The sequence below is a fragment of the Schistocerca americana genome, chromosome 10 (assembly GCF_021461395.2).
Source record: "Schistocerca americana isolate TAMUIC-IGC-003095 chromosome 10, iqSchAmer2.1, whole genome shotgun sequence".
Classification (NCBI taxonomy): domain Eukaryota; kingdom Metazoa; phylum Arthropoda; class Insecta; order Orthoptera; family Acrididae; genus Schistocerca; species Schistocerca americana.
The window spans coordinates 192,806,026-192,822,379 of record NC_060128.1 but is presented as its reverse complement, the minus strand read 5'-3'; the positions used below and the strand labels follow the sequence as shown (position 1 = coordinate 192,822,379).

The following is a 16,354-nucleotide window of genomic DNA, read 5'->3' as shown; positions in this document are numbered from 1 at the left end:
GATCAGCGTTCTGGCCGAGCAGCTGGAATGGGGACGGGTCGGAGAGAATTATCGACCAGCTGCGTGGGATGGTGATACGCCAACGCGCAGAATGTGAGTTCCATTGGGCGTGTACGTCTTATGTTGAATTGGAGACTTAGCTGTGACAAAGCTTAGTTTTTATGCGTGGGAGTGGCAGAGCTTTCACTCTGTCGATTGTGTTTCCGAGCACGATCCTACCTTAGCCTGTACCGCGTATGGCCGTCCCTTCGAAAGTGTGTCCCCTATTCCTTTCCTCCAAAGAACTTTTCCTACAGGCACGTCGATATACTTTGCGAGTATTATAGTGTCAACGTAATTTTCAGCTGCTTAGTTGGTTACTCTTATAATTCTGCGTTGATGTCAGACTTCTACAACAAAATGATTTGTTTATCGATAAACATTTACTTTATGGTTCGACAACAATTTTTTCATTTGATGATCTAGTTGGTGCTGTGAATCTATTAAAAGCTGTCAGTCTAGTCCGCATAATATTCTCGTGATTCAGGCAGTTAAGTTACACGAAAGAAATTTGTTGTTGAGAGAGAGAATAGGTATAGCCTACATGTAATGGAAGCAGTAATTGTATGGTTCCTGTGATATACACTAGTAAAAAAGGGCACAACTGGAAAATGAATACAAGTCTTCAAAACCAGTTTCATGTCGCAGCGCTGTATCTTTCATCCTCGTCTTTGCCTTGCTAAATGCAGTTCCTGTCCGCCCACGATGCAGTGCCCACCTAAAAGCCGCTAATTTTAGCATACAATTGTGAGAGCGCCTCTACCTTGTCTGCGTTAATTTGCATTCATTAAGTAGACGTTCCCATTGTCTCATAGGCGCGAAGCTATTCACTTCATATATTATAGGTGGCATATTGAAAAGGCGAGATGTCAATCAGAACGTGCAAAAATTACACTGTATAACTTTTGAGTGCAAAATATGGCACCACTATAGTAATGGCCACAATAATAGGTTGATGCCTCACTCCAGTCATTGTTGTTTGAGGTATTTGCGTTCATTAGAATCCTGACGCATCAGAGCGCAATTTGCTGTCGCAGAGTTGCTGTAGAACGTTTTTGTGCGAGAATATATTAATTTTTAATGTGTTCGGAGAAGTCGTGATTAATAAATGGAGAGAGCAAAAGAACATTGAGGAGAAGAAACTCAAAGTTGGGATTCAATCTTTTCTTCTTCAGAACGGCAATTAAATTGAAATATGCAGTGATCAGCAGTAAAAAAAAATGTTTAGGTACGTTGAAATTCTGTCGGTATTATCGTTCTTAACTATTTTTGAGGCAAGCTTTCCTCAGTACAAATTTAAAGTCAATCCCAACACATGTAACACAAATAAGCATATTGGCATAACAATGCATGGTACACTTTTGAGCTAGCTAATATGAAAAATAAATTGTTAATGTACTTACATGTTTATAGACTACACAAAACAGATGAGGCGAAGTTGAGATACTTAAGAGATAGAAAGTATTATAAATATGCAATCAATGAAGCTAAGAAACAACATGTTTAGTATTGAGTCATCCAAAAATAAATGTAAGAGAGCATGGAGTGTAATAAACACAGTGGCCACAAGTAAACAGAAAGAGGTTGTAGCTATATCACCAACTGAGTTTCGTAACTTTGGTGTGCAATCTGTTAATGAAATTTGTGAAAGTATTGTTAGGCCTCAGGAAACGGCATCCGATATTTTTAAAAAACAATGTAATAACGTAAGTTGTTCAATGAAAGACAATTTTTTTTCTCAACGGTAACACCAGGTATTGTTTTAAGCATTGTAAATAATTTTACGCCCTCTGATGTTTCTAGTAATATGTTCAAAAACATAGCTAGTTGTATAGTACTCCCTCTCACTTATTGTATAAATGAACATTTAAATGGTGTATTTCCAGAGGTGTTAAGTTATCAAGAGTTGCGCCCATTTATATGAAGGGAGAGGAAAATTGCCATTCTAGTTATCGCCCAGTATCTCTGACACCAGTTTTTTTCTAAGGTTTTAGAATCCATTATGTAGTACCAGTTATGTGATTATTTGGCACATAACAACATTCTCTCTGCTGCACAATTTGGCTTTAGGAAGGGCAAATCTACTGTTCATGCTATTGACTGATAAAAATGGTGCTTGGTGCTTATGAGGAGAAGAACTTTGCTCAGGCTACTTTTTGTGACCTTAGCAAAGCCTTCAACTGTGTAGAGCATTGTTCGTGTCTCAACAAATTAGTTCATTATGGGGAAATACGGAAGCGTCCGATCCCACCCGTCTGCTTTGACCCATGACGTCACAAATATGGCGGAAACAAAAACAAACACACACACTTTCCACAAGAAGCCTAATGACACTAACGGGACAAGCGCGGGAAATGGGGTGTTTTGGGTGGGGGGCAAACTAAATATAAACAAATTTAGACGCCTTGCGTAGCTACAACGTGTAAGTGAAGACAGCCATGCATGAATACCCACCCACCTCCCCAGGGGTCGTAACCCCTGCAACCCATAGAAGATAAAGATGCTTCAGTAGCTGATTAGTGTTTTTTGTCTTTAAAAAAAAAAAAATCTCACGGGATAGATCGAACAGATCAGAAAGATAAATATAATAAACTAAAACAGAAATTCGAGGAAACAGATAATTAAAATAAGTAGTAAGTGTTTTTAAATTAAAAAAAAGATCTCACGAGATAGAACAGATCAGAAAAGTAAATAAAATAAGATGAAACAGAACTGGAGACAGCCACACTCAAACCAAACTCCGCGCCGTCATGACGTCACACACAACACTCTTACGTCACGGGGCAAAGCCGACGCGTTGGATCGGACGCTTCTGTCGACCCCATTATGGAATCATTAACAATAATGTAGATAACATATTTGAATTATTTCTTAATAAGTGTAAACAAATTGTGTGTATTGGGAACGAGAGATTGCAGATAGCTGATGTTAAGTGTGGTGTGCCACAGGGTTCAGTTTTGGGATCATTCTAATGATAAATGATTTGCCTCAACTCGTCCTCTATGCTGATGATACTACTTTTTTCAATATTGATTCAGACTTTGATGCCCCTAAAACTACGACCAAAGACACACTGTTGCAAGCAGCAATCTGGTTCCGAGCTAATGGATTTTTGCTCAATGAGAGTAAAACTAAGCAAACAGTTTTTAGTCTAAGAGATTTGCCAGTAGAAGACTGTCTAGGTAGTGTTATCTTTTTAGGTATTGTCACTGAGTGCGAGGTTGTCTAGAGTGGTGTACTTGTTAAGAAATTTAAAAAATCATGTACCTTTGGGTTATGTAAGAACAGCCTCTTTTGCTTTTTTTCACAGTATCATATCCCATGGACTTTTATTTTGGGTTAATAGTACGCACGTTCAGGATGTTTTGATACTACATCAGAAATTTATTAGGATTATTACAAACTCAGAAAATTGTGCCCACTGCAGGCCATTGTTTATTGACCTAAAAATAATATCTGTAATAAACTTTTACATTTACACTGTTCTCTCATACACAAAAAGAACTTGCCAGAATACCAGCTTAGACAGGATCTACACTCCCACTGCACTAGAAATAATAGGCGTATTGACATACTGTAGATTATCGAAAACATTGAAGAGCTATGAAGTTATTGGTATGAAAATGTTCAACAAACTGCCTGTATGACAATAAAATTTAATTTTATTTATTTATAGCTAAGGGAAACCTTGGCTATACCACCAACGTAAAGTCACCCCTTCAGTAACTATTTGATTCATAGACTTTATATACCGCCAAACAAGTTCATTTGCGAAGCGGCCGTATCCCCTTAAAATGTGTTTTGTTTATTCATTATCACCACAAGACAGCTTTCAAACTACATGAGGCATCATCCTCAGTTACATACATGTATGATCTCCCTGTTGAAATATGCAAGTGTATAATTTTACTTCGTTTAAGCAAACTGGGACGATAGGCTAAATTTAGTTATACTATACAAGGTGGTTGTATGCACTCACTCAAGCAGAAGAAGAATAATGATAAAAGCTGTTTGTTTATAGTGAACCAGCACTACTTGCCTCACTAAGTGCAGAATTTGAAGTCGGATAGTGAGTCTGAATATGTTTCCCATAAGAATATAGTAGACGTAGAAACAAAGCTCAGTAAGTCAAAAACTGAAGACTATTATGGTCTTTCCAACATTATTATAAAACAAAAGTGATAGAAATAAGTGATGCCCTGTTTGAGGAAAATGCTTTTCCTGACTGTTTAAAATTGACTCGAATTAAATCTGTGCTGAAAACGGGAGATAGGGAATCGCCAGAAAATTATAGACCCATTGTTATGTTTCTAATATTATCTAAAATATTACAGTGATAATGGGAAAAAAACTAAATGCTTATTTCAAAAACAGCTCTCTCTCAAATTAATTCCAGTATTGACAAAATAAATAAATAAATCACCTGTTTATGCAGTGGTGCAAATTTGAGTAGATTGTGTCACTGTTGGATAGAGAACCCACTTTGATCTGCAGGATCATATTGTATAGAATTATTACCAGTAGCTTGTGAAAATCAATGCAGTTTGACCCTATGATCTAAACTTGAATAGATTAGTGAAGTTTGCAAAGTAGGTTAGGGGTACTGTCAGAATTGAAGTTGTTAGGGTGTTGGAGGGTGTAACAGGTTGTGTGTCTGTAAGAGCATTCCCCACAAAAAAAACTAGGTGGTGGATTGAATCTCAGTCCAGCGCACCGATTTAATTTATTAGGAAGTTTAAAAACGCCACTCCAAAGTAATAGAATTATCCTGAAACTAAACAAGTTTATTTGGATAAATTTAAATAAAGGCCAACCTTGCTCTGGAGTTATGCTTGATAGAGAACAGGTGGCCATTCCTTCTCCTCACAATGAAATCAAGTGTAAATAAATGCCAGTTTTATGAACTTCACACCTGTTAACTTCAACCAGTAGGTTATCTAATGGTTGCTGTCCTTCCCATTCTGCGGCAGGCTTGCAAGCAGGGCTGCCACCGCGGGGGATGCCTGAGGAGCTGACGACATCCCCAGCCGACACCGCGACCTCCGACCTCAACTCGAACCACACGACCGAGCCCGTTGGCACTGCTGGGGCCACAGGCACATCCAATGGGAGCTTCGCAGCCAGCAATGCGTCCTCCCAAGACCTGGACTTCATTCAGGACAACTCGGACTACCAGTGGTTCCTGGACTATGGGTACGTCATGTTTACTCTATAGTCTGCTGCATAGGTTGAGTTATAGTGCCTGTAGCACGGTGACATTAACGTGGTGGAGATTAAAGTTAAGATTTCATGAACAGAAATCACCAACAATATGAAAACATCAGCAAAACAAAGAACCTCTACGGCTAGAAGGGGATTCTTCGCAGGGATTTTCACATTATTGATGTCTCCAGAGACTAGAAAATGACATAAGGTTGTCTTAGTCATTTCATGCACTCGGTTGGTAAGTAGGCCCCTGATAGTTATAACTGGTCTTTCGTATTATGGGTATTAGCAAGTCAGTTGGTAAGTAGGCCCCTAATAGTTATAACTGGTCTTCCGTATTCTGGATATTGGCAAATGTTGGGAGAGATTTTTGTCATGACATTTCATATCTCTGTCATGTCACAAGCACTTAATCTAGATCTCGGACCACACAGCAATTTTGTCTGTCACCATAACATTATATATTATTATTATTATTATTATTATTATTATTATTATTATTATTATTATTTTAAATGCCAATGGTAATATCACTAGTCAGAATGAGCAACAGTATTTTGATCTTCACTAAACACTCTGATCATAAAATACAGATCTAGTAAACATTGTGATGTAAGACACTGTCAAGAGGAAGTAAACTAAACAAAATAAAAATATTGAAGACGCCATCTATGCAACAAAGGGCATCACACGTAAGAAATTTACTTTGGCTTGCATTTGTCTCTAGACCCGTCTGGGCTACTGATCTGAATCTTACATGGGGGGTGCTTGGGAATTCAGATATTGTTACACACTGAATGTCAACAGTACAACTGTTGCCTAGTTAAAGTAGCTAATGACAGACTGATATTACAATAAATCTACAAAAAAATTTAAAAAGTTGTTTGCATCTTTTATAATCTGTTCATTTAATTATTTTCGTTGTGCTCACTATTTATTGAGATCTCTGACTGCTGCAGCACACAAAATTTCTAACCTTATCCTGTATGTATAAAATTGTGAAGTGTCCTGTTCCCAACAAAGGATGACTGTTTCATGGATGGCACTTTTTTCAAAATTATTGAACCGAAAAGTAGTCCTGCATTCCTTGCACCGCAACTTGAAGGACCTGGCAGTCTGACCGATGTATTGCAAACTACAACTATTACCATGCACTGAATTTGTAGATACCAGTTTTATTGCATTTATCAAAATCCTGTTTTAAATTTATTTTATTTTACCAGCTTCATGAATGATGTTGAAGCACATTTTAGGAATGCTAGCTAAGAGTATGGAACACAAGTTTTTTAATATTTATATTATCATTTTTTAAAGAGTTCTGATGAACGCTTGCTCTTTCAAAACGTCTGTTCTAGTGCTTCTGCATTGTGAAAGGTGATTGACCCTACAATGGCCTTACATACACATTTAATAAAATCAAGTTATAATGATTGTTAATACTGAGTACAGATTAAGTTGCTGGTGAGAGTTACCTCTCTCTCTCTCTCTCTCTCTCTCTCTCTCTCTCTCTCTCTCTCTCTCTATCTCTATCTATCTCCCCCTACCCCCTCCCTACCTCCCCCCTTCCTTTCCCTTTCCCCCATCACCAAATTAAGCATGCTTTGATGCCTCTGGTTTTGTTCTGTAGCTCTTTTTCTCTCCAATGTGATGAATTAGTTATCTGATCTACCCAAATAATTTTCAGCATTCTTGTTTACCACCACATTTCAAAGCTCCTATTCTGCTCTTGTATAGAGTGCTTAATGCGCATACCAGACAAATAGCTTCAGAAAAGGCCTTACAACACTTAATACATATTTAAGTGTTAACAACTTTGTATGTTTTGGAAACCCTTTTGTACGAGTGCATGTGTAAATTTTATATCCCTTGCTGTCCAAAGCAAAATTTCTCCTCTGCTTCAATTATGTTAATTCGTAATTTATTTCCCTCAGCATTACCTTACTTAATTCAGAAACACTCAGATACCCTTGTTTTACTTTCGTTGACGGTCATCTTAGAACCTCTTTCTGAGACATTATCCATTCTATTCAACAGTTCTTTGACATCTGTGACAGAATGGTATGTATATGTACACAGTTTCATCTTCATAGGCCCATTCTTTCCAGCAACTTGTCTCCTTTTGTGTCACTGATTTTGTATTGAATTATAAGTGGTTACAGCATGCCGTACTGTGTCCCCACGTGGTGTATTAGCAGTACACATTCTCCCTTACGAAATTTATCATTGGCATGCAGTCAGTTTAAGAACAACAGTAACTTTCATAAACAAAGTATTCGGTTGGTGCACAAGTTCGTAGCATTCATCAATGTGTTTAATAAACACAACAGACAAACAGAACAGTGACTTCAGTCAAGATCAACGTATTCTCTTTCACTATTTTTAACAGTCTGTCAGTACTAATGGAACTTCAATTCAACCACTGTAGCAATCACATGGTTTTGAGGGGAAGAACTTGTCAAGCCATGTTCGACCACATATTTATCCAGAAAGGAAGTTACTTTAAGGTTGTTGCATAGAGAGCGGAAGAGGTGAACATCTGAGGGTGTGAGACCTGGTGAATATGGTGTGTGGAGAATGACTTCCAAACCCAACTACTGCATAGTGGTTTTTCGTGATTCTAGCAAAATGTGGGTAGTTATTTTAGGATAGCATCACGTCATGCTATGTTCCTGGTCATCGTTCTTGCATTGCGTCTACAAGATATTATGTTAGCATAAAGACAATTTCTCATCAGCAGTAATGATACAGGATATTAATGGTCAGTGCTATTCACAAGCTAATTGATGATGAGCTAGCAGAGATGCATCTGTCAACCTGCTGATTTTGTGCTATTTTGACTGAGAGGCATATGCCCATTTTCGAACCTTCTCCATTGCGTGCAGATGTTGCGCAATAGTTCATCACGTTTGCCAGTTCTCGAGTTCACTGATGTGGATCATAGCGGATTAATGCGTTTAAACTATCTTCATCAAACCCCGAAGATCTTCCAGAATGTGAATAGTCACTAATGTCAAAATGATCTTCCTTAAAACCATTTTCTTGCCATGTTTTGTCCAGTGGCATTATGTCCGTACACAACGTAAATGTTTCTGGCTGCTGCCTCTGCTGTCACCCCTCTTTACTAAACTCAAACAGAAGAGTAGACAGAAATGTTCAGCTTTCTCCACTTGTACTTCATTTTGTAATGTCCACAGCTCCACTCACTGTCTCCAAATGACAATACGTAAACTCAGATAGCAACAGTGAACTATAAATAAAAAATGATGATCGATAAATAAACCCGTAGCAACTGGAATACCGACATGCAAAACAAAAATACTACAAACTTACCCACCGACCTCATACTGCGAGGAGGAAGAATTTACATTATCCGTAACTCAGACTTGGTGTGGCACAGATGTGAGTGAGGTATTTGACCATAAAAATCTTTGTCTGGCTTGCGTGTGAAGTTATATTCTTCATCTGCGAGTCTACAGTCCATTGCAGAGTACTGCCATTTCTGTATCTCATTCTAGCCAGATTTTCTTGGATACCACCTATGTACCTGGATTTTGGTCAGCTGCACTCTGATTGCCCTCCAGTATATCCAGTTAGTATTTTCACGGGCACCAACCCGGCCCACACCGTCTTGCAGTCCTTGCTGTTTTCTGATGGGTGGCTATGTACGTGTGGTATAAAGTTTATTTGTTACAGTAGGTTATTCGTCTCCCTCATTTGTAGGAATGGCCTGTTATTCTGTGTGTTAGTATCACTTACTGTTAGTTGTCAAAGTTTCTGAGACATACTTGAGTGCTAGTCTGTGTGTTGCAGATGATTAATTGTACATGCAAGATAAGAGTCTTGCAGTGAGTAGTTTTGTTAGTGCAAAATAATCTCTCTTGCCTGTAACTATACTTCATTCATCATAACAATAAACCTGATGTAAACAAAGACAAACACGATGATTGGTCAAAAGCTGTAGCACCAGGTGTTGTTATGCTCTGGGAAGTAGGTCCTACTTATGTATTAGATATATTATTACTAAGTTATGTTAAACGAAACTTTAAGATATTCAAAATTTATTTACAGCCATCAATGTATTTCTTAATCCTGCTTTAGCTGTGTAGTTTTTATTTAAAAAATAGTGTGCAGTCACAGCCTCTGCACTGTTCTCCACCGACTGTTGTGCTGTCAATACACACTATGAAAATGGCTGAGGCTGCTTACTGTTCCATAGTGACACGTGTGTGGAACACGGTTAAGAAGTGCCCAGAAATAGGTTGTTCTTAGTGTTTGTTATAAATTTACCGCGATGATTGGCTTTTAAAGCTTTTGAGCGACCATTACAAACAGTTGAACAATAAGCTTACAAGATCTGTGTGGTTTTATCGGTAACGTACTAGGTTGTTAGTCAGCAGTACATGGGTTGCTGGTTCAAAGTATCGCCAACCACCCAGCATCCCCTTCGTTTAATTTGCAATACCTACATCTCGTAATCGTAAAATTCATCATTATTTTTGTGAATAATGCACATCTTCTAGTTTCTAATTAAATATTGCACATGAAATTCCTGTTTTCATTTCAAATATAAGTTCTTAATTATCTATATTTTATGAAAGACTGTTAATAAACATTGCTTAAATTAAGAAAATGTAACAGTTTAATTTTTTAAGGCAAAAATGAAAAGCCAAGTACTCTTTACTTGGACTATGTCCATGGTTTTGTACCACATTTCTAGATTAGTGTCGTAGGAAGATGGAAAACAATTTTAACAACATCAAGCACGCAATACAAATGTTTCTTTTTTACATTTGCCACTATAACATTACAATGTGAACCCAACAGAACTGATCTGGAGCCAAGTTAAGGGATCTGACCTGATAAATAAAAAGACAGTTAAGCTGCCAGATGTACTGGAATGAACACACACATAATTTTTGCATGTCACTGCGAAATGCTGGCAGGATACAGAACAGCACGTCATAAAAGAAGAGGAGAAAATGCAGCGCCTGGTTGGCTGTGTAGATTCTGTTGTTGATTGACTCATTATCAACGCAGTGGGTGACAGTTTCAGAAGTGAAATGTATTTCTTGGATTCTGGTAAGGAAGGAACTAAGAGATTACCTGACTACTAACTGTAATTAATATGTCATTGGCTTCAGTATTCAACAGTACGGTGAAATCCCTGCAGTGCGCTTTTGCATCACAGATAGTTCGCTCAGAAAAATTACTGTGTGTTTCAGATAGGAATTTTCATCACTTGTTTGTAATTAGAATACTATGTAAAGGAATTTTCATCACTCTTGTTTGTCATTAGAATACTATGTAAGGTGAGAACGAGAGTATTTTATACTTTCCGTCTGGTCACATAAGAAGCTTGTGGTAGTATTGGAGTTTTGCTGAATATTATTTCATTCTTTTTAAAATTTAAATGATATTCAAAGCTATATTATTTCTTTAGTTGTCTCTTTTTACATCTGAACTGCAACCGCTCACATTATTGCAGGTTTAGTTGGACCGCTGGATGGACTGTGCTGTCAAAGTTTAATGTGCCAGTAAAGCTGTTGTCCCATGTTATCGCTCAGCCTATGTGCTTGTGACACAACATAAAGTGTATCCTTACGATTTCACTTGACTGTATTGATCACACCTTGGCTTCCGCTTCATGTGAAACGAAATCCAATGAGATTCAAGCGAACGCAGAAGAATACTTGGTATAAAGTTTATATCAGGTTTATCCTTATGATGAGCAGGCTATAACTATTGTTTTACTTTCCTTGAGGTACTGTAGGTCATGGTCGTTGCTGTTGTTGGGATCCTTATAGAGACTGGTCTTGATGGGGCTCTCCATACTACTCTATCCTGTACCAGCCTCTTCATCTATGATGAACTATTGCAACGTAAATTCCATTTGAACGTGCTCCCTGTATTTGAGCCCAGGTCTCCCACAATAATTTTACCCCCACCCCTTTCTCCAATTCCTTCAAGCACCAAAATTACTCTTACTTGATGGTTCGGGATGTCTACCATCAGCTGATCACTTTGTCCAGTGGCATTATAAATATAACAATATTGTTAAATATGTGTGAGTGATCTAATTTTGATGAAGGCCTTACCACCTTAAAGCTGTATTTGTGACAGTCTTTCTTGTGCCTATCTGAGACCCAGAATCTCCGCTAAATGCTGAGTGGCAACTTTCCTTTTCACAGTATTGTTACATTCCATATTGGATTTTCCATTGTTTGACTTGTGTCATTAATTTGTGTTTCCTCCAATTCAGTTTAGTACCTTTCCAATAGTTGTTCAATCTAGCCCTGTAACCTTCAGCATTCTTCTGTAGTACTTCATTTCAGATACCACATTTCCCTTCCACACCAAGCTTCACTCCAAATAGTTTCAGAAAAGAGTTCCCGACATATAAATCTATATTAAAGGTTAACAAAACTCTCTCTTTCAGAAATTCTTTTCGTGTTATTGTCAGTCTGCTTTTTACACCCTCTCTGCTTCAATCTTCAACAGTTATTTGCTGCACAATTAGCAACTTGTCTATTACATTTAGGTCCCATTCCCTAATCTAATTCTGTCAGTATCACCTCATTTAATTTGACAACATCCTAAGAAAGAAATTGGCTTCCTGCATTGTTTGTTTTTGTTATTTGTTTTATTTTGTATACTTGGACACTTTGGCTGTGTAGAAATGTTCAAGCAAAGTGTTTAACCCACTAAATACACAGTCATATAATTTCATTGGCAGTGTGTGGTACAAACAGTAGTACATAGCCACGCCTCTGGCACAAGGTGGCGCTGCACGCAGTTCAGTGCTTCCTCTCACTAGTAAATGGCTTGGCTGTGTGGGAACGTTTGTACAGAACAGGATATCACAACTAGAGCTGTTAATCTTGGTGAACTGTGCTCTGCCTATGAAATTATGACTCTAAAACAAATGTGTTTAATGAGTTAAACATTTTACTTGAAAGTGGCTACACAGCCTAAATGTTGTATTACATGGAATAAATGTACCAAACAGCCAATGCAGGAAACTAATTTTCCATCTGTCAGAATTACAATGTTACCAGAAAATCTGAAAGTTTTGGCTCTTCTCACTGAACTTTAATTCCCTTTCCAAAGTTTTCCTTTACTGCTTGCTCAGGGTACAGATTAAATAACATCGGGGATAGACTTCAATGACAGTTCATATGTTAGGAGAAACTTGAGGAACATTAACGGTTTGCATTTTGGCTTATTTTACACCGAGAAAGTGTATTATAAATGCAAAACTCAAATGAAACTATATGGTTCCAGAGAACATTTGAATGTGTTTACGTACAGACTACCTTAGCGTGCCTCCTTCCTCAGTCCGCATTCCCGTTCACACCTCAGCCCACTGCTGTTCCCCCTAAACCCTAACAGCATTGCAGAGGCTCTCCAACTGCATAGGAATAGCACGTCAGCATCAAGCAAAATGAGGGATCCTGCCTGAAACCCAAGTGTAGGTGCTTTAGTCAAATGAAACTATATTGTTCATTGAATGCTGAGGTACTGTTGCTGGAGAACCTCTGCAATGCTGTTAGAGTTTAGAGGGAATACCAGTGGCCTTTAGCACAAATGGGAATTTGGAGCGAGGAGCGAGACTTACTAGGGTAGTCTGTGCAAAGCCACTATGCCAGCGCGTGTGCCACACACACACACACACACACACACACACACACACACACCTGTTTGAGTTTTACATTTGTAGTACAGTTTCTCAATGGAAAATGCAGACCATTAATGTTTTCTTAAGTTTTTCTAGCTGGTATCAACCATCGGTGTAGCCTATCTCCAGTGTTGTTCAATCTGTACATTGAGCAAGCAATAAAGGAACCCAAGCAAAAGTTTGGAAAGGCAAGAAGAGACAAAAACTTTGAGGTTTTCTGGTGACATCGTAAGTATGACAGAGATAGAAAATTAGTTTCCTGCATTGGTTGCTTTGTATATTTATTTTGTATATTACAGCATTTAGGCTGTGTAACCATTCTCAAGCAAAATGTTTAACCTGTTAAACGCATTTGTTTTTAAGTCAAAATTTCATAGGCATATAAATGTAAAACTGATTCCCACATCGTAGTGAAATGTCTACGGAATGTGCAAATAACGGATCGACGCAACTCGTTTCACAGATATCGGGAGGCCCCCGGAGGCCACCACGTGAGCGTGCTGTCGTACAGCGAGGATGCGGGGTTGCGGCACGGCGGGCCGCGCTACGACGACCTGGCGCGCGACCTGGACGCCAACCTGGCAGAGGTGGACATGGAGGACCTCCGCACTGAGGACATTCACTCCATCCTCAGCACACTGCCCGCCATGTGCTGTGCCGACATCCAGGTGCGCTCTGCCGTTAGCGAGTTTTCTGTAGGCGTTTGTGTGCCAGAGCATGCTCGTTTGAATTTTTGCTATGGAAAATAGTGGATGTCATGTTAGAGCACTTTTTTCTTTAACATAAAATGAGGGAGAAAGCAGTTCACGTTTTAACTGGGCAGTTTCTCATCCAATTGGTATTTGTGCCCAAAGAAAAGTTCAAGGAATTGATTTTCAAAGATGAACTATGGCAGTTGTGGTAGAATGTGAATTCTTTGGGTGGGGGGGACTTCTCACCAAAAAGCAGAACTGTAGAGTCTGTGTTGGTGGGTGATGGACTGCTTTCTGTAGGTTTTAATGTTTTGAGCAGTTTATTGGTATTTCTTTGAAACTACTCTTAAAAATAGTTTTTGACATTGTGCATGCTATATCTGATGGCTTTGTAGATAGAATTGATAGAAAATGTTTAAAAAATAAATAGCTGCACAAGAACTTAGTTAATGTTTCCTTTTAAATGAAATGTAGTTTTAGCATATTAGTGGAGAGGCAATTAACATTTTAAAAATTATGTACAGTTATGAAATTTACTGAAAAATTGAAATTGTGAGCCAGGCTGAGACTCAAACGTGACTCTCGGATGTTTCTGGTGGTGTACCCAGTTGTGTGTAGAAAGTAATAAAATGTCCCACTCTTAAAGAGAACAGAATTGACAGTGCTGGTATACCAGCTGAGCTATTCGGGTATGTCCACTCTCTTAGACTTTCCCCAAAGGTATGCATTACAGTTTGAGCCTAGCACTGTGCTATAATCCACCACTAAGTAGCAGTTTATATTCTGCACCAGAGTGAATTCTGAGTCATGTTTTAAAGGAGCGATGAAGGTAAAATGTTCACTGGGCATCGGTTGAAGAGCTGTCGTACATTTATTACACTAAGAAAAGGAGTGCCAGGTGAGTGGTAAATTGGGTTTAGTTTGCTACTCTCAATTGTGGTAATTTTTTACCAGTGAGGGTATCTTTGTACCACTTACCACTTTTCCTTCAGATGGCTGCTGCTACACCTACTTGCGTTATTTTGTACTAAAAGTAACAATTTCATTACCCATGTGACAGCTGTTATTTCACTGTTCTTTTCAACTTTGTACAAGCTCTTGGACTTTTGATTATCCTTCAATTGTGTTGGCCCCGAAGGGAACGTTTGGCAACAGTTATTTAAGTTGAGCATTGCCAGATCTATATAAGTACAGTCACTATCTCAAAGTAAACCTGCAATACTGAATTAACACTGTTTTTATTCCAGTTTACAGCTGGTTTCTACCGTATCTTCCTTCGCCGTCGGCGTTGTCGTGGTTACCGTGAGACACCATTATACCAAAAGGAAAGGCGCGTCGATCTTAGAGCATGATATATGATGACCTTAAGCCATAGACAACACACAACGGTCACGGTAGCACCTGATTCCAGAATAGCTGCGGTAGTTAAGATCTACGAACTATCCCCTGTTGACCAGGTCCCCAAAACTTAACTCGTAACGAGATCCCTTCAAAGCAAATTGTCATACGATCGTCTATAAAGGCTTCATACAACGAGAGTACATGTTACGGTTTATGAAATAATAACAGATACGACCAAACTGTCTTGTCTCTTCTGCTTTATGTAACATAACTTCGTTCACAGTTTCATTTCGTATTCATTACTCATTCACCGAAACCCTTTGATGAACAGTTTTGGTTGCATAACACCAACAGTCAATGATAATGATACAGCTTTTCTCCTTTTTATAAATTGAAGCCCGCTCTCCGTGATATAAATAAAAAAAAACGGTCTCAATACCGCGTGCCTCGTGAGACGCGAATAGACTTATCCTGGAATTGACCGCCCTGTAGGTGTACTCAATTTAATGACCACACTACACTGTCCGCTATTTCGCGTAACTGAATGTCCATTTGTTAGTCTGATTATACACTGTAGCTATTTAAAATTCGCCCCTATATTTTTCACAACGCACAAATAGCACTTCGTTACTGGTTTTTTCTTTTTTTTTTAAAAAAAAAAAAAGAGTATACGGGAAAAAAAAGATGCCGTATCATCGGCTTAGTCGATATAAAGCAAAACACCTTAATATGCCCAATTTTACCTCTTCTTATAGGATCGGCTACCTTACTCATTAATTTATTACATATTATTTCCAATAACGCTAAACAGGTATCACCGTTATATTTTAATTGTATTCAAAAGCATGTTACTACTATTATGACCGACCAAATCATAACAAATCGCGCGGTGTGCGTTTTTAACGATAACTTTACGCTATTCAAGTTCCGTTACAGCTGTCTTGACTCGTAATGTTACAGCATCATATATGGGAAAAATTTTGTGTTTTGTAAAACTGATGTAAAGCTACCCTGAATGACAATGTAACTTGGTGCCAATATTAAAAATTAAAATTTTGCTCTAATAGGCCCTTTATATTACACATTTTCACTTTCCAGAGTACTCAGAAACTAGATGTGAAATGTTACAGTGTCTGTTGCAATGTGGAATTTATTTTGTGTCCATTGTTTTCAAAAAATGGTATAAAGTTTTACAAAGTTACCCCGATTGACAATACCTGTTAATTTTAAATTCTTTACTCCAGTTTAGTTTTGTTGGTGCTCCAACCTCTATTAAATGGTAATCATCATGGTGTGCGTGTGTAATCAGTTGAAAGTGAAGGGAGCAATTGAAATATAATTGGTTTCATAAATGATTGCTTTTACCAATGTGTCTTATGCTGAAAAATGAAACAGTGTGGCT

General features: G+C 38.2%; 1 protein-coding gene across 1 annotated transcript in view; it reads left to right on the top strand.

Moving 5' to 3' along the window:
• Positions 1-16,354, top strand: part of LOC124552382 — a 229,359-nt gene that overhangs the window by 117,280 nt on the left and 95,725 nt on the right. Inside the window, exons 3-4 of the mRNA XM_047126645.1 lie at positions 5,010-5,232; positions 13,383-13,587. Coding sequence (XP_046982601.1) covers positions 5,010-5,232; positions 13,383-13,587 — 428 coding nt within the window. The remainder of the gene's footprint in view (positions 1-5,009; positions 5,233-13,382; positions 13,588-16,354) is intronic.